The 25,246-nt window shown below is 38.8% G+C and overlaps 1 protein-coding gene across 1 annotated transcript in view; it reads left to right on the plus strand.

The window, feature by feature from the left end:
- The window catches only part of LOC103533213 (store-operated calcium entry regulator STIMATE), a 34,961-nt gene extending 10,993 nt beyond the window's left edge, over positions 1 to 23,968 (plus strand). Inside the window, exons 2-8 of the mRNA XM_030458353.1 lie at positions 6,265 to 6,313; positions 8,010 to 8,105; positions 11,362 to 11,483; positions 16,983 to 17,095; positions 18,013 to 18,090; positions 18,883 to 19,032; positions 19,913 to 23,968. Of these exons, the coding sequence (XP_030314213.1) occupies positions 6,265 to 6,313; positions 8,010 to 8,105; positions 11,362 to 11,483; positions 16,983 to 17,095; positions 18,013 to 18,090; positions 18,883 to 19,032; positions 19,913 to 20,029 (725 nt within the window). The 3' untranslated portion in view covers positions 20,030 to 23,968. The remainder of the gene's footprint in view (positions 1 to 6,264; positions 6,314 to 8,009; positions 8,106 to 11,361; positions 11,484 to 16,982; positions 17,096 to 18,012; positions 18,091 to 18,882; positions 19,033 to 19,912) is intronic.
- The last annotated feature ends 1,278 nt before the right edge of the window (positions 23,969 to 25,246 follow it).

The following is a 25,246-nucleotide window of genomic DNA, read 5'->3' on the forward strand; positions in this document are numbered from 1 at the left end:
GATGTCCTCACACATCTCACTTTTAATTTATGGGGAATAGGAAGATAAGGAAGAATTGCAGTAGGGCAAATAGGAATTACCAGGAACATGGTGTGTTTTCTTTTTTGTCTGGAGAAATGACCAGCAAGCCAAAAATGCTGGTTCTTTTGGTCTCCTCTCTTTAAACACACGCATACCATGGTCCTTTTTTTTTTTTTAATAGGAATTTAGGGAGTGGATGAGCTTTTAAATGTCACAAAACCTTTTGGCAGTCACCTGTTATATGGTTTACACAGTTGTATACCTTTCTGTGAGGCATTGTTTTGGGCATCTCATTAGGCATGTTGTTTCTTGTGAAGTTAAGTTAAAAAAGAAAAATTGTGGTTTGGGGAAAACTAATTTCTTATTCCCTCTTTACTGCTACCAAGAAAACATTGGGATGGATAAAGTGAAACTGCTGGACAACCTCTTAGAAGCTTTGCTTTAGTGGGAAAGGGAGACAAGTTCAAAGGTGATAAAGATGACAGGTAACATATAATTCACTTCATGATGATGAGAAGTTTCAGGAGTTATTAGTGTGCATGTGCTTATTCATAACAGACTTGGTTTCCACTGTTGTGGGAAAAGTGTTGATATTAACAAGCAAAACTGTTTTTGACAGTCTTCTTAAATAGAATTTTTAAAACTCTAAATCTGGCCTGCATATGGAGTTGGTTGTAGAAGTTTTCTACAGGGTTAGAAATCACAGGGTCGAATTTATAATGCATATGTTCTCCTGATAACCAAATGTTCTGAAAATAGTTCAGTTCTCTGAGGGCAGCCATATGAAATTCTCTGTCTGATTCTGAGTTTGGAGGCTAATGTTTGGTTTAACTCTTTAGCTGTTTACTTAGCAAAACAGGATTCTTCTGTAAACTTTACTACCTGTCTTGAATGTTGGGAGTGGTTTTGATTAATATTGAAGTGACCCTGTAAATGGCAGCAGTCTTGCACTGGGAGGGCTGTGTTGGAGAATCTGTGTGGTTGCAATGTGTTATTCAGCAAAGCCATCCTGCTGGAGGGGATGCAACCTTCATGATGTGCTGGAAGCTCCAACTGCAGGAGGTTGCTCACTGTTAAATTCTTTGCATATATTTATTTATACACATAGGTGTGTGTGGTTTCTCATTAGCCACACTTTGGTCCTTTAGTAATTGGCTCAAATCTTGGAGCTTTTAAGTGTCATATGACAGAAAGATGATTTTTAGACTTACCAGTTTTTATTGGAAGGGACCCCAAATGTCACCTGCTCCCACCTCCTGAAGCAAATGAAACATTTTGTCAGATGCTTTGTATTTGATATATATTTGAAAATGTTTTAAGCAGCACTGGAAATACAGATTGAAATTTCCTTTTCTCTCCTTAGAAGAGCAGTGTTTCTGCAGTACTGCTGCAGAGCACATGGAACATGCTGAATGTTCTTTAGCTTCTTTTCCTTCCTTTTCCTGTGATATCCATGAATAACTTCCTAAGAGTAACTAACTAATGAGACAGAGAATTTTTCTTACATCTTTGTTGGAATCAGAGTGATTTTTATTGTGAACTGCCAGAACATGTCTAATAAATGCAGTAATACATGATATGTAGAAACATTTCAAACGTTTGAGTTGAGCTGATTCTGTGCTGCTACAGGAGTAGCCACTCGGAAACTTGAGAGTTCTTGAATCTATACTGAAGTTACTTCATATCAGCAAAATGCATCCCATGGGACTTCTTGAGGAGGGGAAGGAGAGAGTGAGAGAGAAGGAAAGGCTGAATTCCAAGTATGGATTCAAGTGTAGCTTTTCATATTGATAATTTGGAGATATTTTATTCAGTCACTGTTCCTATATACAGCCTTTATTCTTCCCTATTAGTCTTCAGTTTTCTGGAGTGCTGATTGCAAAACCCCTGTGTTAAAGTAACTGTTAAAAACCCTTTAAAAGTACTCTGGCATTAATTATTCTCAGAATTTCAATTAAATGGGAAGACAATTTAATGAATTTGAATTTTGCATTAGCAATACCCTGCCTTATATGCTTATCTATTATCTATCCATCTGGCAGGTCACATGTTTGTTGGCAGAAGTGCTTTTATTGCCTTTCCTGAAGAATTCTGGCAGGGAATGTATAAACAAGCAGCACTTCTTTATTCATTTATAATCCAGCATGAAATTCTGAACATGATTAGTTAATTAATATTAAATATGGTGAATTCTTGCTAGCGTGAGTGTAACGCACCAAACAGAAGCATATGGAGTGGTACCACCTCCTCACAGTGAGAAGCTGGCAGATTGAGACCCATCTGTCAGCTCACACACACACACACTCACACACCAGGGCACAGCTCTGCATTTACAGTGAGACAGTGCAGGCTGCCAAGAGAGGTTGTCAGTGGGCTGAGAGCATCTGCAGTTGTGGCATATTTTGGGGAAGCATGAGTGAAAGATTTGTTTTCCCCTCCCTAACACAAGAGATGCTTAAAAATTCTACAGAATCTTTATTTGAGAATGTATGCTGGCTCTTGGTTGCAAAATGAGTTTATTAACAGGAGACATACTATGGAACCTGAGCCTTACCAGTGTGGTTATTTACAACCTGTTCCTTTCCTTGCTCAGTGTACTCACCTCTTTCACCAGCTCTATACCGAAAACCCTTGCTAAGGGTGAAGCTAAATTTGTCTCTATTTGAGCCACTCTGATGTGAGAGTGTATTGAAACCCAGACATGGCATCCCTGGCAATAATGTGTCAGAAATACCTCGTGTTCCCAGGCACAGAGCTGCAAGAAACCAGGCTGAGAAAACAGCCCTGTTTCATAGGGCTCTGCTGGGCTTTCAAGTGTTCAGGTCATCAGGCAGCATTTGAACAGATTTCCTTTGGGGGGGACAGAAGTTTGTGCTGTCATCAGCCATTTAACAGTTAACTCTTCTGTTTAGTGTTAAGTCAGGTGAAATTTTATGTTTTCAGAACTCTCCAGGGCATGGAACTTCTGAAGCCTTTTTCTCCCTGTGGATAAAATTTAAAGTGGTGGTAGTTGAATTGTTTATAAATATGCTCTTCAGAAAGTTTTTTTTTCATTAATAGTGTAGAGAAACAAATGAATTCACAGGTTTATGCAAATTCTTCATAGTAGTAATAGAAAAAAAACCCCTAAGCTTGGAATTCCACCATCCCACCCCCGACCTATGTAAATCTTACCAGTTTAATTTTCACTTTGTCTGCAGAAAAGCATCTTCCACAAACTCCACATTCAGGTGAAACTTATGTGTCTTGCATTTTTTTATGATGCTTCTGGCTTCCTGTTGTTATGCAAAGTGAAACTAATTAAAGTAATTACAGTGTGACTGTGAGCACGGCTTGTCATAAACAGCAAACTTGTTAACCTGGCTGAGTGCTGCTCATCTGTAGCAGAAGTTTTATATTTATGGTATGCTGCTTACAGAGAAAGCTGCTGGCAAATGTTGCTGTTACAACTGTTATCTTTGGTGTAAATGTACAGTCTTGTCACCTGAATTTCTAATGGTTGTGTTGTCTGGGAGTGAAGCACAGCTTCTCTCTCTGCTTTCAGAAGCAATAACAGGACAGACAGCAAACTGGCAAGTTGCCAGCCTGGTGTTCCTCCAACAGCTGCCCCTCCACCTTGGGGGTGAATTTTTTCCTATATATTAAGACACTGAGGTAATTCTATTGGTGCTGTGTTGTACCTCCAGACAGTTGGCGTTGGGGAAATTTGCCTTCTGCAAAAGTTGATTGGTTCACAGATAAACAAAAATGTTCTCTAAAGGCTTGCAAGCTTGGTATGTGTAAATTATATGCAGCATCCTATTTGAAACTCTGCTGATGCCTGGAGAAACAGGTTAGAATACCTGGTGATGTTTTACCTGACCTGTACGTGCTGTGGTTTGTGCCTTTTAGGGCAGAATCTCTACACCAGTGAAGGAAATGAAGGGAATCAGGGCTTAATTTTTTAAAAGAGAATTTCTGAAATAAGAGCCTAAATAGTTATTTTTCAAGATGTTATTTAAAGAAACTGGTGAGTGACACTGAACCTTGGGCAGAAGGAAGTAAAACCCATATATAAAACCCATCCTTAGAGGAAAGGTTTTCCATTACCCTGTTACCTTTCATCTGTTTTGGGGATATATAAGGAATTAGTATCTTGCAGCTGTAACAGATCTGGCAGCAGTGGTCAGGCTGCCACAGCTCCCTGCCCCAGGTCTGACCCATGGCAGTGCTTGAGCATCTGTTCCCAGTAAGGAAAAAGAGTTAGAAATGGGATTTCCTAAAAAGAAAGGACAAAAAAAGGAAGATCAGGCAGTACAGGTGTATGGACCAGCCACTGTCTATGCTCAAGCAACAGTTTTTAATCCCCTTATCCCTCTCCTTTCCCACACCTGTTCCTCCATGAGGCATCTTGGTCCTTCCCTTTCCCTGCCTTTGGTTCTTCCTCTTAACAACCCAGAGTAAGCTTTGTGCAGTCCACACCACTTCCCCCTGCATCCTGGAGCTGCCCTGTGCTCTGATGCTCTGAGCATCTCCTGGGCTGGCTCCCCTGGCCCATGGGGCTGGGGCTCTCCTGGGATTTGTATTCCCAAATCACCTGCCTCTGGGCTTCTGCTCCTCAGGGCTTGTGGAGGTGCTCCTGGAGCAGCTGATGCCTGCTGGGATGGACCTGGGAGCAGCCAGGCAGGATATGAGTCTTGTGCAGAGGGACCTGGACAGACTGGAGAGTTGGGCTAATTTCAATGGGATGAGGTTCAACACAGCCAAGTGGCGGGTCCTGCACTTTGGCCACAACAACCCCATGGGGAGCTCCAGGCTGGGCACAGGGTGCTTGGAGAACAGCCATACAGAGAGGGACCTTGGAGTTTGGATTGACAGGAAGCTGAACATGAGCCAGCAGTGTGCCCAGGTGGCCAAGAAGGCCAATGGCATCCTGGCCTGGATCAGGAACAGCATGGCCAGCAGATCCAGGGAAGGGATTCTGCCCCTGTGCTCAGCCCTGGTGAGGCCACAGCTTGAGTCCTGTGTCCAGTTCTGGGCCCCTCAGCTCAGGAAGGAGATTGATGTCCTGGAGCAGGTCCAAAGGAGGCAACCAGGCTGGTGAAGGGACTTGAGCACAGACCCTATGAGGAGAGGCTGAGGGAGCTGGGGGTGTTCAGCCTGGAGAAGAGGCAGCTCAGGGGAGACCTCATCACTCTCTACAACTCCCTGAAAGGAGGTTGGAGCCAGGGGGGGGTTGGGCTCTTTTCCCAGGCAACTCTCAGCAAGACAAGAGGGCAGGGTCTCAAGTTGTGCCAGGGGAGGTTTAGGTTGGAGACTAGAAAGAATTTCTTTCTGGAGAGGGTGATCAGGCATTGAAATGGGCTGCCCAGGGAAGTAGTGGATTCTCCGTGTCTGGAGATATTTAAAAAGAGCCTGGATGTGGCACTCAGTGCCATGGGCTGGGAACTGCAGCAGGAGTGGATCAAGGGTTGGACTTGATGATCTCTGAGGTCCCTTCCAATCCAGCCAATTCTATGATTCTATGAGTCGAACTCCCCTCTTTTGTGGGTGATGCAGAACATGTTTCATCAGATATCCAGACAATTTATATTATAAACTGTATTAGACTGAAATAGTTAAATTTCTTGTTTTTTTTTTACCTTTCCATGGTAGCAATTAATTTTTAATGTGTTTTTGATACGTTAACAAGTATCACACCATTTTCTGAAGCAATACTCTTACTAAAAAAATCCATCCTGATTTCCTCTTGCAATTCAGTTTGCCCACAGAAAGCTAATTTGTCATCCCTTAAATACACTTTGTCAGAGAATATATTTGTCCTGCTACTAAGTAAGTCACTTCATTTAGTTTGGATTTTATAGATTGCTTCTGTATTGCAAGAATATTTTCCAGTTTGACTTTTGGTCTCCAGTGAGCAAAAAACTGCTTTTTCTAATACCTGCTTTGCTATCAGAAATTAAATTTTCTGGCTGGGCAGTCATACAAGCCAAGGCCAATGACATGGTGGTTGGTAATAGATTATTTTTTCATGTGAGGTATATTGGCAGTCAGGTGATGACCTGTAGGAAAGTGAAGGTGACAGAAGGGAGCTATTTAAAAATGTATTCTTAGAGATTGCTAAAGTGACATGCAGTTCTAATTTATCAAAATATCTCAATTGTCAAAGAACGTAACATCTCTGCAATTATTTCCTTTCACTTTTCTGTTTTTTTGTTACTTTGGGGGCTGATGATTGTCTTTTTCATATTTGTTTTTTCTTAGTAAAACGCTTCAGAGAACCAAAGCATGAAAGACGTCCCTGGAGGATATGGTACGTTCTGTATGCTTTATTCTTAAGATTTTTGTTTCTCGTGTGTGTTACACCTTGTGGGAATTCTCATTTGCATATGGTGATTTTTTTTATTTTAAATTGATGACAAGATGTTGGTCACTGACTGCAAGGAACAGAAGAAGTTGCCAAAATACATGAGTCAATGAAAAGTTATCTTCTGTGTGTGTCCCAGCGAGTGCTTTCTTTACAGAGATGTGCACTGAGACATAAAGCTTCAGGCTGTGCTTTTTCTTGAAGACAGAAACTCACCTTTGCCCTAAGATGCATCTGAACTTCTACAAACTTTCATAAGCTTACAAGAAGTTCACAACTGGGCTCAAACAAAATTCTGTTTTTATCCCATTACATATAAGATAGAAAACAGTATGATACAAGATACACACACACACATATATATACATACAGTTTTATTACTTTCTGGAAATTACTGTGTTGCAGCAGTTCCAACATAACCTGTTCTAATTTTGAGACTGGTGTGAATGTTAAGCTGTCATTCCAGTTGGTGAAGACTTTGGTGACTTAAATTCATCTCATATAATGCTGCTGTTAATAAATAATCCTGACCTTTATTTTATTGAAAAAATAAATACAATCAGCCTCAGCCTGAAATCTGGAGTAGTGCAGTTATAGCTCTTCATTTTCAAGCAGAGAATGTTGTTCTGGGACTTGGGGATTGTTATTTATAGTATGGTGGACTGATTAGATAAGTAACTCCCTGGCTTCCTGTTTCATCTCCAACACTCTGCTTTCTGTGTTGTGCAATGACTGCAGGAGAAAGTTTAAGAGAAAGTTGTTGGAAGGGGAGATTAATTCAGGCATAAAATGTTGTCTGGGTTGGACTGTTTAGATCTTTTTAGACATGGAAACAACAGGCAAAACGGGTGTTGGTCTGTAAAAAGAACACATTCTTGCCTATAGAATGCTTTTGACACAGTTTTTATACTCAGCATTTATTAAAGCATCCACTGAAAGTTTTGGTTTTGTGCAAAGAATGATGACAAAAGAATGGTAAGGGCTGGAGCCAGTGCTGAAGCAGCACCCAAGTGTGTTCATTCTGTATTTGCTCCTAAACTGTCATCTGTTCAAGTTCAGGCTTCTGCTGCAGGATGGTCTAAGCTGTTATACTAAGATAAAATTCAGTGTGATCACTTCATGCTTTCTGGTGAAAAATGTGTTGCCTTTGTATCAAAATACTACAGATGGACTCATTAACCAGCTATTAAATTGTTCACCAAGTATGCAATGAAGATTTTATTTTTGTCTGGGACATGTACTTACTAAAATGAGTAAACATAAAAGGACTGAAGTATCAGTGAGGATGGGATGCTCATTATTTACAGGAGGCTGTTAAAGACTTAGGTAGGTTCAGTGAGGATTAGCTCTTGGATAATGCATATGATACCAAGAGGATATCCCAAGACTTTACATTTACAGTAAGCTTTTGAGTTACTATAAGCTGGTTTGTTAGAAACAGCATTCAAGAAAAACAAAAAGGTGGAGCAGAATTGAGAATGGAACATTGTTAAATAAGCTAAATACCATGCCACTTTGTCACTCTGGTGTTCTCGTTTGAAGAAACAATTAATAACTGAGATGAAATTTTCATTAAAATAAATTTGCAATATCTGACTGCATTGTAAACAGATTTGTGTTAAAACTGTTTTACTCCATACAGGTTTTTAGATACTTCCAAGCAAGCCATAGGGATGTTGTTCATCCACTTCGCAAATGTCTATTTATCAGACCTTACAGAAGAAGACCCTTGTTCACTGTGAGTTTTTAATTTTATGAAATTCTGCAGTTGAGTTTTGATGGTGTACATGGACAATAATGCAAGTTTTAGAAACCAATTTTCATGGTAAAAATTGATCTCTTTCAAAATCCTGTGGCTTGAGCTCAGTTAATTAAGGATCCAAGTTCTGCTCTTTTAGCTCATGGCTGGCAGGGCCTGGAAGGCTTTTTCTGGACTATATCTGTGTATTTTAGACTGAGGGTAAAGTCTTATTCCTTCTTCCTCTCTAATTAATGAGTGAGAATTTTGGATGCATGCTGTAATATGAAGCTGTTTACTGAAGGAGGAGCTAAAGGAAATTTAATAGAAAGTTGTGTATGCTGACCTCCAACTTCACCACTCACTGCAGCAAGGCTTTAAAGGCAGGTTGCTTTCAGGGATATTTAGCAAAAATCATTCATGCTTGTATTTTTTTTTTTCTAAAACCTACATTGACTACTGCAGTCTTGTTTTCATTTTGTTAAAAGCAGGAAGTCTTGCTCAGTAGCCAGGCAGTTAGTACAAAAATTAATTTTGCAGTGTCATGCTTGGAGCAGTGTGAGTAAGGAGATAAGCATTTCACTGCCCTATGGCAAGCCTGAAGGTTCTATGACTGAGACCTCATCAGGCTCTTTACAGGAACTCCTGAAGCAAATGGTTATTGTTTGGGTTTGTTCTTCATAGGGTTCATGCTCAAAGCAGCTTACACATTCTTGGGAATAGAAGCTGTGAAATTACTTTTAAAAGCTGTAATTTGCCCTTTCAGACCAATCCTGTTCCTTCAGTGGGCTCAGCTCACTGCTGCCCTTTGGTAAACAAAGGAGCTACACAGCTCGAGGAATATGGTTGTGTTGCTTCACAAGCTTGTTTCATTTCCCTTCTTCCTCCCTGGTTTCATTTGTGTTCCTGCATGGTGTAACTGTGCAAGTAAAAACTGCTGCTCTTTTCCCAACATGAAAGAATTTGATAGGCAAAATCCACTTATTTTAAGAGACTAACTGTAAAGTTTGAACTCTAATTCTGACAGTTTCAATGATACAAGGCATTGGAAGATTTTCCTTAAGAAGTTCCAGATAGATGTAAAAACTGGCAGGTGCAAATTGCTTTCATTCTGGTTTTATTTATTAAAGTATATATTCAAGTGAGCTAGCCAAAGCATCTGTGAAATTATCAGTGTTTAAAAATAAAGCTCAGTAGTTTATTAGGATATTTTTAATTTAAAATCTTTGTGCTTTGTACTGAGTTTTCAAAATAAAAGCTGTACTAATGAGGGTTCTCTGCTACAAATTTTAATACTGTCTACATAACTATTTTCTAATACCACTTTTCATACAAGTGCAACGTGGCACAGACCAAGTGAGAGGGTGAGGAGGAAACCTGTTATTCCCTGTTCTCAGGATAGCAAAAATTCCAGTGTGGAGCTGTATAATTTTTCAGACCAGGTTGCTGTTCCTCCTGGTTAGCAAAAAAATACTATGTTGTGATCAACAAACCCCACTCCATTCTAGGGAAAAATACATGGGTGCAAGTGGGTCAGTGTTAGTGAGTGAAAGCAACATTTCTGTCTGTGACTTCAAATAGTAATCATTTTACCCAGCAAATTCAAACATGGATAGGTTTCCGTTCTTTCCTGGTTTGTAGTTCATGGGTTACTTTCAGAGCAAAACCAGAAAATGTAGTTTTAGAAAACTACAGCTTGGAAAGAACTACAATCAGAATTTGCCATTTGTTAGTTTGGGAACGTAGTGCTGTAATTCAGGCAGGGGTGTGATAATATCAGAGCTGATAAAACATCAGTTAAAACTCCTCAACAGATGAGTTGTTGTTTGAAGAATATTAAATAGAAAAAACAACCACTCCTCTTCTGTAATGCAAGGTTGTCAGCTGGCTGGATGTGGAACCCCAGGAAGTTTGTATGAACCCCCCAGTCTCTTACCCACTGAACAATCAGCCAAATGCATTTATCTGACAGTGGCAGCAACAGTGGTGTTTGTGCCTGTGGAGCAGCTACACACGAGCAGGGTTAAGGCAGTGGATCCCCACACGAGAGTGTTGCCTGCCTGTGGTGAGCCTGATGTGCTTGGGAATATCAGGAGAACTTGGCTTGGGCCATAATTTGATGTGAAATAGGTGTTGGCACATCTCTCCTCCCTGCTCCTGCTGGCTGCCTTCCTGCTATAGACTTAGAGCAGCCCCTTGTGGCCTCGAATTGACTTGTGGAGACTTGTAATTGCTGTTTCCTCTGCCAAACCTTCATTTTAATGTTTGTCTAATGGGAAGTTCATTAAAACTCCAGTTTGATGCACTGCTATTAGAAATTTAGAAGTATTTAGAGTTACCAAGTAAGAATCTCAGTAATGGGGATTTACTGTGTCTTATAGCTGGCTCTGCCAGCTGCTGCTTTGGTCAGCTGAAATCAGTCAGAGTAGATAAAACAAACTGACCTAAAAAATACTCTGAGTTTCAGCTGAACCATTTCATGACCATAAAAATTAATTTGAAACCCATAGTAATCTCTCGTTTCTTGAAGCTCTGCTTGAAACAATAAAATCAGTAGTGCAGTGCTTGTGTGTCCATTAAGAGGTCACTTGTTGTTAGGCTTTTTTTCTAGGAAGGCTTCTTTAGTTTCAAATATTCAGTGGACAAGAACAGAAGTGCAATAAAATAAACCTTTTTTTTTCCCTAACAATAAGTAATTTGCCCCAGATAGTGACTGTGTTCTCTACTAGGAATTCCACTGCTCATTGTTGAGGCTAAGCAAGAAAAGCTGTGTAGTTGTGGTGTCTTTCCCTCTTCGAATGAAAGTGTTTTGTGTTGGGTTTTTTAGCTTCGAATTCCTTGGTGTCTATAAGGTAATTTCTCTCTTTATTCCTTTTCCTTTCATTCCTTTGGTTATATTCAAATATAGGCTGTCCCTGCAGAATGAACTGAGCAATGGTAAAAAGGAAATCTGATTTTAATTTAGTGGAATATAATAGATATTTGTGTTTTTATAGAGTATGCACACACACGCACCAGAGCTTATTAAAACAGAAGTTGGGGCTTAAAGTACAGAAACAAAATGTTGAGACTCTTCTAAAACTATTTAAATTTTAGTCTGACTTTGCATAGTACTTACACAAGTGGGTAAAAATTATCCTCAGTACTCTGGCTTCTCAATGAACATAGAGATCTTTTACCAGTCATGGTGCTGAAACAGAGTGAATTTGTGGGAAATGGACCCTTGCTCCTTGCTTTTTTTACATTTTTCTTTCAGGTATCTTATCAACTTCTTGTTAGATGCCACCTTAGGAATGCTGTTAATCTACATTGGCATTCGTGCAGTCAGCAGCATTGTGGAGTGGCAGCAGTGGGAGTCCCTTCGCTTTGGTGAATATGGTAAATGTTTCTCTTCTTCCACTAAATGATTTTCAGGGTAGAATCTTAGAATATTTCATCTTGTAATTAACTTGTAAAATCATTATAGAATGATTATAATTCTGTATCTCAGCATGTACCTTCTGTGTTAGAAAGCTCAACAAATTTCTATGTATTTAGTGAGTATGAAACAACTGATTAAATATTTTTTTTTAGGAATGATTGAACAAATTATGATACTGGCTCATGAAAAAAATAACAGCATGATAAATTTACTATGAAACACTTTTAAATAAATGATAGCTGGCAAGTCATTTCCTATTAAGGCTTTCACTGAAGCACATGCCATTGTCTGAAGATACGGGCTAAGAATTCTGCCAGCCCTCTTTAAAATAAACAGGCACATACCATGAGTGAGGAGAATGGCAGGATGATGGCCTGAGCTTGTCTGCAAGTAATGAGCACTCAAACTCCTGCACACAGGACTCTTGAAAATGCACATCTTTCATAAAGGCTGAGGGACAGGCCAGTGAAATCAATTTCTTGTAATGTTGGGGGGTTTATCTTCACGTTAGCTGATCTTCAGAAACTGTGGATTTGCAGGTGAAGTTGAGGATGGTACATATTCAACATCAACATTTAATTCTCTTCAACCTGTTAGTCTGCCTGGCTGGGAATAAAAGTTCTGTATAGATGCTAAAAAAATTATTTGAGGCTCTTTGAGATAGGAAGTGGGGAGAGATTGCCTTCTAATAGAGCCATGGCTTTTAGCAGAGAAAAAACAAAACAAACCCAGGCTGTTTTTTGAGGGGGGGGGGAAGTGTGTAAGTTTATTTAACAATATAAAAGTTTTCACAGCAGTTTCATAATTATCATTGGTAGATATTTTGGTTTTGTAGGTTTGTTTGTTTGCTTTTAAGGATCCTAAGTCTTTAACAGAATTAAGAATAAATAAATAAAAGCCATGCCAAGTTGAAGTGCTTTAAAAGCTTGAGAAGTTTACAAATAAATCAAGTAGCATGAACTGCTATTTGCTTTAATGTCAAAGTTTTAAAATAGATATTATAACAAGCTTCTGTCTTAGGAGAAATTACTGTCTTTATAGCATTAGAGCATATTTTGTTAGATTAATATAGATTTAATGTGTATCTCTCTTAGGGTACAGTTTATAACCATTTAAGCTGCTTAAATCAGCACTGCCATGACCCGGTTTATCTGTTGTTTTCCTGCATGCCAGAGTCCACTGTATCCACTCTGTTCCTTGGACTGGTTCATTTCTGACTCTCAGGGAACTGATTCAGAGAGCTAAAACTTGAGAGAATTCACCATATGTAGAAAAGTAAATAGTTTTTCCAGATAAATCCTCAGACTTGGGTCTCCTAAGGGATTAGGTAAGCACCAGTGCCTAGGGAAGGGCAAGGAAAGGGCTGAGACATTGCTGAGCTACACCTTCTGACTGAGCTTTGAGACCTGTTGCCCAATGGTTTTTTTTCTGATTGTTGATTTGGCTTGAAGCCATTCAAAGATGTTTGAGCAGCTTTCAGCCCATATAAAACTTGCTTTCCACTCAGAGAAAAAAGCCTTTGTGTATCTGTTACGATTGCTGGTAGGGACTTCTAATCATGTCAAATACTAGATTTTATTTCTTCCTACTGGCACTGTTTTTTCCTCTGTAATCTGTTTACTTCTGTCATTTGAGAGTCCTTCTAACAATAAGTGGCCTCTGTGGAGGGGGAGATGTGGGAAGTATATTCACTCTCCTAAAATTTGTCTCTCTCTTATGGACTTCCAAAATGAACCTCTTTTTATTTTAGTTGGTTAGGAGGCATCTGTGACTGCAGTAACCAAGCTCTTAACAGATGCATTTGTGACTTGGGGTCTGGTGTGGAAGTGTTCTGTGACTGATTGTCATTTTGAGCTAGGAGATCTGAAATGCCCAAACTTGTTTATCAAATTTCTTATTGTGTGCATATAAGCAGTATTTTAAATTATTTAATTCTTTAGTTAGTTGTTCTTTCCAATAACAGATCATTTTATTAGTGGCTACCTTCTTTTTCTGTATCTTCATTAATGTGTTACCTTGACCTTAGCATGTTGGTTTTTTAATCAAGCTATCATAGGGACTGTTAAAAAGAATACTCTAAATTTGTGTTTCCAGTAATCATGTGGGAGAAGCTTCTGGTATAAAGAGAATTAGATAGCTGATGGAAAGGTGTTAGCAGTGGCTGTGCAGTGAGGTTAGACCCTAAGCAAGAAATCTGTCTAAAAGGGACAAGTTGCTTTGGATTGTTTGCTGTTAAGTACCTCTGATTTCCCTGAAGTGAACCCCCTCAGTTTATTTTTAATTTTTCACTTTGGCCCCAAGAAAGCTCTTATTTTTAAAAAGGTCCTTTAAAATAGAAGAAAGGTAGAAAAGGGAACTAAAATGCAGTCCCGTGGGGTCACAAGTTTAAATATAGTATTTTGAAGTTACATCTGGATGTTTAGCATACATGGGTGCTGAGGTGTCTGCTTGTTAAAAGGTATCAGAGACTTCTGGCATTTTATCTGTAGTAGCCAAGTCCTCAGGTAGAGAGACCAGTGTGATTTCACTTTGTTTGCAAGTGTGGGAAAACAAACAAAAGCCCCTGCAAAGACCAAGCTGTGTCTTGTGATTGAGTGATGTTGTTTGTGTTCCAGAGCCTAAATAATCATTTGTCTCAAGTTAATTCTCACTGTGAGCTCATTTCCCTTCTCAGCTCTATTACTTGATCCCTGGTGATTCACTGCTTGAAGCTGTCACAAAAATAGCAGTGTCCTGCTTGTTTTAAAAGCCTTCTCTTTATAAGGAGGATGGTTTCAAAGCAAATTTGCCTCAAGGAAAGAATGGATACCAAAATATCAGCACTCATAAATGGCTGCTGTTCATACAAGGAAACAGAACTGCACGCTGATTTATGAAGAAAGTAGCGTGATGTTCCCTGGAGAGTTTTTTGTGTCAGAACTTAAAATTTTATCACATTTGTCTCCATATTTCTGGTTTTATATTTTCTGATTTGTTATGTCAGCAGTTGGATTTTAAGACAAGTGAATCAGCTCATGTATTTGAGTAAGTGAAGAGAACACAAGCAGACATGATCTGCACTGAAAAGAATGTTCCCTGAGTTCTCTTTCCCTTCTTGTCTTAGACTACTTTAGCTCCTGCATGTAGAAAACAGGTGACTAAATCCTTCTTGGTGACAAGGAATTCTGTTGGCAGTTAAATGGTGCTGTGGTCTTTTTGCTTGTCTCTGCTTCCCAGATGAAAAAGCTTAGAAATTGTGTTTGACACCTCTTTATCCTCTAGCTCTTTGCAACTTGCAGAGCAGCTTACCTACAGCCCTGTAGGGTAGACAGCACTTTAAAACTTTTTAAGCATTAATTTTTGAGTAGTTGTCTTGAGCTGGCATTTACTAAGACAGTTTTTCAGGATTTGAGGAACAGAGAGAAATTACAGAGTAATCACAGGTATTTAGTTCCAAGAGTTGTCTATAAACTTTCTTCCATTGAGAGGCTGATGAAAGCAGTGTTCACTGGTACAGACTGGGTTTCCATTGCCCAGCACGTGCAAAAAATGCTGCTAGAGTTCTCACTGCTGGGGATTCAACATTTTTCAGTTTCAGTCTTAATGCAGTTTTGCAGCCACAAAATTTCTACTGAATTGCTGGCTTATTCTAGACATGTAATTTACATGTGATGGGTATAAAATCAGAATTCAAGAGAGGCTGTCAAAGACTTCAGAAATTAAATTAGAGCTTTTTGACATCGACATTAACTTCAAAGTTCTAATTTGTGGTTCTGCACTGAGTCTGTGAAGGGACAAATGTCCCGTGTATTCTGGGGAGAACATCCTGGATGTGGTGATGGCATTAACTTCTACTTTTTTCCTCTGAATTGCCCAGTTTGTAAAATCATAGAAAAAATTTGGTTGGAGAGGATCTCCAGAGGTCATATAACCCAGCCTCCTGCTCAGAGCAGGGTTAACTTCAAAGCAAAAGCGAGATGTTCACAGCATGATCCAGACCAGCTTTTAATTCATCCATGGTTTGAGATTCAGTAACCCCTCTGAACAACCTGCTCCAGTCCTTAACCCACAAAAGCATCATGGAACAAAGCATTTGTTGGTGATAGTGCACAACACATGCATGGAGTGTCACAGTTTTTGGACATACAAGAATCTCCTGTTACAGAGTTGGAATAGCTGCAAAATTACTATAGCTGTCTTGGCTTCTAGGAATTAGAAACAGATTGGAAAAGAGCTTAGATTAAAATGGTAAAGTTTTAGTGTCTGAAGCTAAAGATAAATTATTTTTTCCCTATTTGATAGTTAATGAAGAAATCTAAATAAATTTTAAAATGGGGACTACAGAAATGAATTGTAAAAATTTATTTCTCAGATTCAGGCCTTGTATCCTCAAAAGAATCATGGTTGCCATATGGCTACAACAGAAGCCATAAGCTGCAGTATATAATTGTAACACTTGAGCTTTTTAACTATTTTCCTCTTGGATGATAGAGCATTGATAGCTATCTCTTTACTGTAAAACTTGTTTAGAAAGGTTTTTCTGTTTTGGACTCCAGTCTCATTTATGAATTTCCCTTTGTAGCATTTAAGCAGCCAGCAGTAAATCTCAAGACTATTACCAAGTATTAAGACTGAAAGCCTTTCAGAAATGTTCCAGAAAAGGAAGTAGCAACTATCTGTTGTGCATTACAGATACATAAAGGCATCTGAATTTCCATTACCCATTATTCATCCCTGGGCTAAAAGTTTTAAGCTTCCTTTGAAAATATTGCAGAAAACTACCATGAAGACTGAAGAGCTCACACACTCCTTCAAGGCTTCCTTTTTGTTTCAAATGAAGTGCTGCTTTAAGCTCACCTGCAAAGCTTGTTAGGCATACCAGTCCTCTTTTTCCTTGTTTTGTTTTTTTTACCTTTTTTTTCTCTTTCTGCTTTCACAGAGTATAATATGTAAGTTTTCATGTTGAAATATTTCTGGTCTTCATTCTGTCCTGGCAGGTAACTTAACGTGCTCAGGTTTTCACTCTGCCACAGTGGGGTGCAGCTTTTGTTCAATTAAAGTTTTTGTAGCAGCTCTTGCATTAATGGTGAGTGGTTACTTATGGTAACTGACTTGCAGAGAGGAAAAATATGTTCAAGACAGCATAGGGAGAAGGGCAGGAATCATCCTGCTTCTGCTGAGACTGAAGGGATGGATGTTTTTGCCCAGTTATGTTTCCCTTAAGTTTTCCATTTTAAGAAACTTAATGCATTGTAACAAGGGTCAAAAATAACAATTTAATGAGAAACAACTGTAACACAACTGTATCTGTCTTGCTTTCATCAGATTGTGTAAAACAGTGAGTGCATAACTGAGTCAGATAAGTCCTTTATGTTCTGGTACTTCTGGAAAGCTGGGGTGAAACTGCTTTTGTAAAATGTTTACAGTGAAATAAAATCAACCCTTTGCTTGTACTGAACCTTTCCTCTCTCCTGCAGGTGACCCACTGCAGTGCAGTGCTTGGATGGGCCAGTGTGCTCTCTACATAATGATTATGACATTTGAGAAAACCATAATCATTATAGTGCTGCTTATACCTCAGTGGAAGGAGGTTTGTATTTTTACAGCATTTTATGGACAACTGAATTTCAGGTGATATCTGTAAAGCAATAGACTTCTGAAAGTGTTTATGGCTTTGGCTCAGGCATCGTAACTGTCTGCAGTGCCTGCTGTTCAGCTGCCCTAGTGGTTGTTCTTGTAGCTTCATTAAGATTCCATAGGCTTTCTGGGCACCATTGCCAGGAATATTCATTTCTTTCATTTCACATCATTTCTTGGGGGGGGTTATATAATGCAGTATATAAAATTTTACTCTCTCTTCTTGTCTGGGTGCTCTTTAAATTACTAAGTGTTTCTTAATTCTTTAGCCCTTACTTAAAGCTATTTTTTATTGCTTTTTATAGTATTCTAAAGAATTTATTTTTTCCTGACCTTTTTGATTGATTTAAACTGTAGGATTTTATTAATTTGCAATGGATTACTGAAGCCATTGCTGATGACTGGATAAATATTTATTTTGATAGAATCTGCTCAATGTAATACTCACATTGATGATGCATGGTGTTACAACCCATTAAAACCAGGGAGTTCCTGTTTTATGCTCTGGACTGCTTTGGTGATGTCCTCTCCTGACTGTGTATATTGTGAAACACTGCTTAAATTTCTTAAAAATGGAACTACAAGCATGTTTCTGGGGAGCATGGAGCTCTAAAATGCTCAAGATTATTCTAGAACAGTTATTCAGATTTCTGTAAACAAAAATGACAGAAGTTTCTTGTCAGCCCTGCTCACTTAGCTGTGGTCATTTACAAGTTTTTCCAAGTACTTTCCTTTTCTACAAAGCTGTCCTTTTTTGGGTTCGTATGAATTATTTCTGCAGTGCTAGCTAGTACATGAGCAATTGCAAGTATTAACCCAGTTATGTGCAAATGCTGCTGTGATCTGAACTTAATTCTTCTCTTTTCACAGGTAGCTTTATTGAATCCTATAGAGAACCCCCAGCTGGAGCTGGCTATCGTCATGCTGATAGTTCCCTTCTTTGTTAATGTTAGTACAACCTGCACACTTCTGTGAGATGTTTACTTGGATATCTCTCTGCCATGTGTTAATTAATTAACTTTAGTTCTTAAAGCACAGTGTGCCTGAGTGCTTTAGTTAATTTCTAAAGAGGAAGGGCATTAAAGAATGGATAAAATATCTGGATATTTAGATTTTACAAAGCTGAAATCCATATTGAGCTAAATGATCTGGCTTAGGAGAGGTGCAGAAATGCATCACAGACCCCTTTGGGCTGGTGACTTAAGTGGTTTGGATGAAATACTAATATAGAAGTTATAAAATTACAATGAAATTTACTTTAGGAACTAGTTGGTCTACTGATGGCTGTACCCTGTGTCCAGCTAGTAGTGTCTGGCCTGATGGAGCTGAGGAAAAGGGCAAGTTGCACAATCCTCCTTCCCAAAATGTACTGTTCCAGTAATCTGGGATTTAGGCACCAGGGCCAGAGGCTTTGGGTGTCCTTGCATTTAGTAACTGCTGGTGATTTTTTTTTTTAATTTATTTCATTAATTTGTTAAAGGATGGATTTTGAGACCCAAAAGTCTGTCTGCCTAAACTGTTCACATTTCCATATGAAGAGTTCATGTATGATCTTTTCTAGAATGGAATGAAGTAGCTGTGTTCTAGAGCATTCATACAATGTACAAGAAGCTGTGTGCCTATAAAAACCAGTTTGGCCAATTCAGAATTCTTGTGGTCTTATTTTAGTTCTGCCCCTATAGTGACCCTACTACTCTGAGTGAGGAAAACTGAACTGTCATTTTCCCTTCTCTTTGACAGGCATTCATGTTCTGGGTAGTAGATAATTTTCTTATGAAGAAAGGGAAGACAAAAGCTAAACTGGAAGAAAAGGAAGCAGGACAAGATTCAAGAAATGGAAGTAAAGTCCGCTACAGGAGGGCAGCATCACATGAAGAGTCAGAGTCAGAAGTATGTAGATTTAATCATTGCAGTGAATGCAATATCACTCCAGTTCATCACTCGAGCCAGTGACTTAATTGTAATGCTGTCAATTTAGTTTTTATTTTTCCTGCATATACCTCCAAGAGTAGTTCTTAGCATTTGTAGCTGAAAACCAGTGAAGATAAATGGCATTATTGCACCACTTGTGGTCGTTAATTTCCTTCCAGATGGGCAGGGAGCCATAGTAATGTATTTAAATATTGTGTTAGAAATGCTTCTAGAAAAATCACACAGAGTACAAAACTAATAGACAATTCTAATTCCAAGAGAGGTTAAATAAAGTGAGAGGAAGCTAGTCAAGGCAACTGGCCTGATTTTGGAGAAGCATTTATATTCTTGCCTTAGCATAATTTTGTTCTAAATTACATTAAGTGGGCATTTTTCAGTTCCCCTGGAGGATGGCCAATACTTTGAAGGTAAGGTGTTTTACCTTCAGTTGGATAATGAAACTTTTCTGCATTATGGACAGTACTGTTGATAAGGGGGTTTTTTAATGAAATGCCTGCTCTATTACCAGTGTGACTAGAGAGCTTATATATTCTCTCATTTTAACAACAAGCCCCTCCCTTCTGTTCTGGAAGTGCTAGGATAATTTCTTTGAGCTTAGTCAGTGGCTGTAGCAGTGATTAATACACACATATCCTTCTTTGAAGTTTACTGGAGATTCCAGATAGAGGGTGTGTGATGTTTTTTAATATACTGGCAGTAAATCTAAATTATGTTCTGTAAGCTGTTTCTTGAGCAAATAATAAGGTGCTTTGCAAGCATAAAGGAACTGAATTGTTAGAAGTAGAATAAAGAGTATGACATCAATCGATGTTATTTAGATGTCATAATTTTTTTTCAGATCCTTATTTCAGCAGATGATGAGATGGAGGAATCAGACACTGAGGAGGACCTGCGTAGACTGACCAACTTAAAGCCCATTAAGAAAAAGAAGCATCGTTTTGGTCTGCCTGTATGACACATTCCCTGACCTGTGTATCTGCAGGTTTCATGGCAAAAACTTCAGTCTGTGGGTTTTAATGTTGCATCTCCCTTTTCATACAGACTGACTTAAAAGCAAGGTCTACCAACAGAATGGAAACGGTTGGGAGATTCCCAGTTCAGTTGCACTACAGACACACTGACCAATTATGCAAGAATGTCTTTTCATCACATGTGCAAAACATGGTGTTGTGAAGGACGAGTCGCTAAGGGAATTTGTACCTGACATTTTGGAGAAGATGATAGGAAACAGATCCAGCAATCTGTCACTTACAGCTACTGGTGATACAGCTGTAAGATGTTCTCAAAAAAGCATCAGAATCAACCAAGCTAAAGGAGTGTTTTATTACTAAAACTGGCTTTTGCAGCATAATTATCTAGAGCAGAATAGTTTAAGGTTACAAGCTGTAACTTAACATTATTTTTTTAAGTGCAAATGTTTACTTGCTACCGGGTACCTATGGAACTAATAGGTGGAACAAAGATTTTTTTTTTTTTTTCCCAAGTCTCCTCAAATCTATTTTATATTTAAGTTATATTTTCATACAGTTGTATTTAAAGATTCTCATTGTCAGAGAAAAGGGTGCAGTTCCCTTTTTCTTGTGCAGAACAGGTCTAAAGATTTTTAGTGAAAATCTTATTTATCCTTGTGTCCTGGTTTGACAAAGGGATCGCAAAGGGAAAAGCTCTCTGTCACTGCTGAAGTCACCAAATATCACTAAAAATGCATCCTAAGTGTGCTTTTGACCACATAATTTGAAAATACCTGTTGAATAGGAGGTTGTGTTTGTGTATTTGACAAACATGCACTTTAGTGTGTAACAAAACTCTGCTGTGATAGGTTATTTGTGAAATTAATATCTATGGATAACTAATTATTTCTGTTTCTGTGAGTCTCTCATGAGTCTCTCAAATGACCCAAAAGAGATGAAACATTTCTTTTCCTCATAAAGGGCCTGCAGTACAGGACCATGACCTGACTGAAGCAGCTGTGCTACAATATTGCAAATAATTCTACCCCTTTTTGTTGGAAAAGCAATATCCTATTTAATGTGCTTTAAAAAGAAAAAAAATTTTCCTGGTAATTTTCATAAAGTTCAGTTTTCCTTCAGTATTAAAAAACAAACAAAAAAAGCCCTAAGAGGTGTGGTAGCATTGTTACTACAGAATTTTTGTGATCTTTTAGTGTCTTGTTTTCTGATAACTGACAACACATGCTTATCTGAAACCTAGCAGACATGTTTCCAGTGGCATCCTTTTCCTTTGCATAGTTTCTAAATTATGGTTTCCAGTCATTTAGATGGGAACAGCTTTCCTTGCTTAGCTAAACCTTGTACAGGACAAGGTGATGTGTCAAAAAGGTGACAACAGAGACCGTAAGTGCAAATCTGTTGTAGTATCTGGACATCAGAAATGTTCCAAGCCTTAAACCAAACAGTTTCCTTGGAAAACTGCTCAGAACTTTTTAAGATTTTTTACATTTTTTATAGATTTACTAGGTCTTAATGTGATTTGTTATCCAGACCACTTAAATGGGGTTCTTGGGCCTTAGTAAATACTGAACTGTGCGCTCCTGTACTTATTTTCACTGTTCCAGCATTCCTTTTCACTGCTTGGCTGCCAAGGTGAACACAGGTTCTGAACTTCAGTTACACCTCAGTGCGTCCAGCCAGCTAGAAGGGACATTTTACCAAACCTGATGTTTGTGAGTTTAGTTGAGCCACTGATGACCTCTGTTACTGTGCACTGAAATGTAATAACTGCAATAAGTTTAAGTACTAGTGTTTCTTTTAGACTAAATCTAGAAACTAATGAAAATGAAAGTTTAATTGAGTTATTCTGAAATGCGGGTGGGAGGGTGGGGAAATGTCCCTAGTCAGCATTGCCTCTGGTTTAGTTTTTTTGGGTTTTTTTCATTGATTGTGTGACTTGTATCTTCTCTTGACTGTTTATGACTGGGTGGGCGCTTATCTCCAAAAGCACAGTACTTGAAGGAATTCATTTTCATCAACAGAATAGTCTCAAACAGCTCACTTTTCCAAAGGGATTTAAGAGCTAGGACTGCCTCTTGTAAGCAAATGTCAGCATTTATTTTTTTAGCATAGGACTTGTTTTATTTCAGATAGTGAAATAAAGCTATTCAACATATGCTGCATCCACTGCACAGCCACCACTGTCCTCAGCACACATCAGAGAGAACTGAGCAGCGCACACAAATTTAACTACAAGCTTTCACTTTATCTTCCTTTACCCTCCTTTTCTCCAGTTACTTAATTTATCAAAATTATTTCCAGTCTCATGTTTAGTCTGTGAAGTGTCAGTATAAAATTATGGCCTTAATCATGTAAAAATACTTGTTTTGAGCAGACCTCAAACTTATTCACCAAGTACAAAACAGTGTAAAGCACTATGGAGCAGTTTCTTGAAGATGGTTATGGCAAAGATATGTGAATGCCTAATTTTTCCTGTCTTAAGTGCTTAAATGTCACCTGGTTTGAGATTTTGATATATGCCTAGCAAGATGATGTAGTAAAGCACTATTAGCCAAAGAGAGAAGTATTTTAAAATGCCACAGTAGTAACGAGAGGAGCATATCTTCAAAGGGGAAAAAACAGCTCTGATTTTACTAACATAAAAATTCTATTCACAACCTTCACCAAATGGCAAAACCTGGGATTTTTTTCTGTTCATTCTTTGTAACCGTGTGAACGAGATGAAAAACATCAAATTGGCAGTTCTCCTCTTTGTTATGTGAAAATTGGAATTCTTGCAGTAGGACAAGTGCTCTTGTGTGAAGAGCTTGCATGTGTGAGAAGTATGTGCCTAGTGCTTTGCTATGTCTTACTGTTTGCTGAAATGTATTGGCAGTACAGCCTGAAATAATAAAATTTTCATAGAGTGGATTCAGTGATAACATTACAACCTGATGACCTTTGCATTAGCCTCAAATTGTCTCTAAATTTATGCCTGGTAAACATACTTCAGGGCAGCTCATAGCAAAGGTTTAATTCAGGCTGTGCTTAAGAAGATGTGATTCTGTTTAATGAAAATAAGCTATGTAGTATATGCCAAAGTAAGAGAAAGGGATTTTAATTTATAGATGAGACACAGAAGCATTGGTGGAGATCAAATTTACCACAAACGACCAACCTTAATGTGTTCAGTGTTTCTAGTATCCGACCTGTGACACATCTGCATAAACTTAAAACACTGATATTGTCTAATACGTGGTTTTCAAGTTCTGGCTTTAATATGTTCAGGTCCCCTCGTCTTACTTCAAGTAGGTAAATGCTGTATGTTGTTGTTGCTAACTAAAATGTACTATAGCTTTTCTTCAGGGAAAACTCAGAAATTGAGTTGCAAATTAGAGCAATGCAAAGTGATCCCTCCCAGGTGTCTGCTCCGTTTCCAGCTGTGCCTGGGGAGGGAGGTGTGGGCTCTCCCACTTCGCACTCCCGAGCATCACAAGGAATTTCTGCCACTGTGCTTGACTTAACCCGTTTGCAACTTTGCTGTGGTTTGTACAGGAAAAACCAATAAAGAAAGTGAATGAATTTGGCAACATCAAGTGAGAGTAGGTCTACAGCATAGGTGTGCAAACTTTTTTAGGTAGTTTCCAGTTCAGTTACTGAAAATGACTACTATGGTTTTACAAAGTAAAACTGCAGTATCTTTAAAAAAGGGACTCTTTTTTGTAGGTGTTCTTGTCTTGCGTGGGTATCCGTCTCAACCTGAATGTTGGGTTTGTTTGTAAGTATTTCAGAGTACAGGCTATGTGAGCAAAACCAACAGCTGCATTCTGCTGCCCTCTGTTTGGACCATGTTGTTTAATCAGTTGTGTTACCTTAATCTCCTAAGGGTATCTGATGTAATTACGTTGTATAATGGTTTACAATAAAGTTTGACTTATTACAGATTTTTACACTTGTTTTATACTTGTTCTGTTTAAAAGTGCACATGCTTCAATGTTTATGCCGTTGTGGGAAGCAGGTTTTGCTGCTGGCATTAAACTTCAGAACTGCAGATCTAATTTTGTGCACTCTTGTGTAGGTGTAGCTTTCAGTATATTCATTTACTTCAACAGTAAGTCTCATTTCAGTTGGAGGGACAGTTATTCTTAAGTAGCAAATTTTGTTTAAGACTGCAAGAATCTGTGCAAGCTCCTCTTTGATCTGTTCCTTGAGGAGGGTTTTTGCCCTCTGTTTGTGCACACTTGGACAATAATCATCTGTATTTTCATATTGAAAATAAAACTTTTGTGCAACCTGAGAATTACTGAGACTGTGGAACATTGACCTGAGGCCTTCTGGGGTGTAGGATGTTGTTAAACTGTTTTAGCCACACAGCTGATAATCACAGCCTGCTTTTTGCTTTTCAGGAAAAGACAGACCTCCTGGTTGCTGGTAACAAGAGTGTGTAAACTCTGAAACCAAGTAACTTGCTTACCTGTTTCATCTTCTGTTCCCCTTCTGATTTGTTTGTAGCAGGTAGGAAAAATGCACAGGGGTGAAGATGTCTGAGGATGCTCTTCAGTTCACTTGCACAGTGCCTTGTACCTCAGAGCTGTGGTACCCCCCTTAAAGACAGAAAAGTGCAACTAGGGGATGTCTAGCACCAGGATGAAGTAGCCTCTCTGTCCCCTATTCCAGAGGGCAACATGCTGGAGATGACCAATGTCTTCCTTGATTACTTCAGTCTCTGCTACTTTCTAAAACTGCAAAAGGGGAAGAACCAAGCAGTCTGGCAAAGACATCACTTCTGCATGTGTTTCTGTAGTGCAGATTTGTCTTTTAAGCAGCTTCTTTGATTACCTAAGGGTCTGCAGCAAGCACTTGGACTTTCCTTGTCATACCCAACCAACAAAATAGAGTGTAGCCTAGCTTGGGGTTTTTTTCTGTTTTACTGGGCAGAAAGATGCCATCTTACTCTCTAAGAATCTTGTTCCCTGAAGTGTGGTATGGTATGGTTAAGTATCTACCACCAGTTTTCCACTGTGCTGGAGAAATTATGAGGACCATGTAGCACAGGAGCTGGCTCCCTGTGAAGCTGTAACATGGCTGTGTGCAGGTGATCTCTGGTTTCTAAGGCTGCAAATGGTGACAGATGGATACCCCTGTGCCAGAATAGAACAGGAGTCCTGTTCTTACTGGGCTGCCATTGCTATCACCCCTCCCTATCTTGGTGGCAGCAGGTT

Source organism: Calypte anna, chromosome 12 (assembly GCF_003957555.1).
Source record: "Calypte anna isolate BGI_N300 chromosome 12, bCalAnn1_v1.p, whole genome shotgun sequence".
Classification (NCBI taxonomy): domain Eukaryota; kingdom Metazoa; phylum Chordata; class Aves; order Apodiformes; family Trochilidae; genus Calypte; species Calypte anna.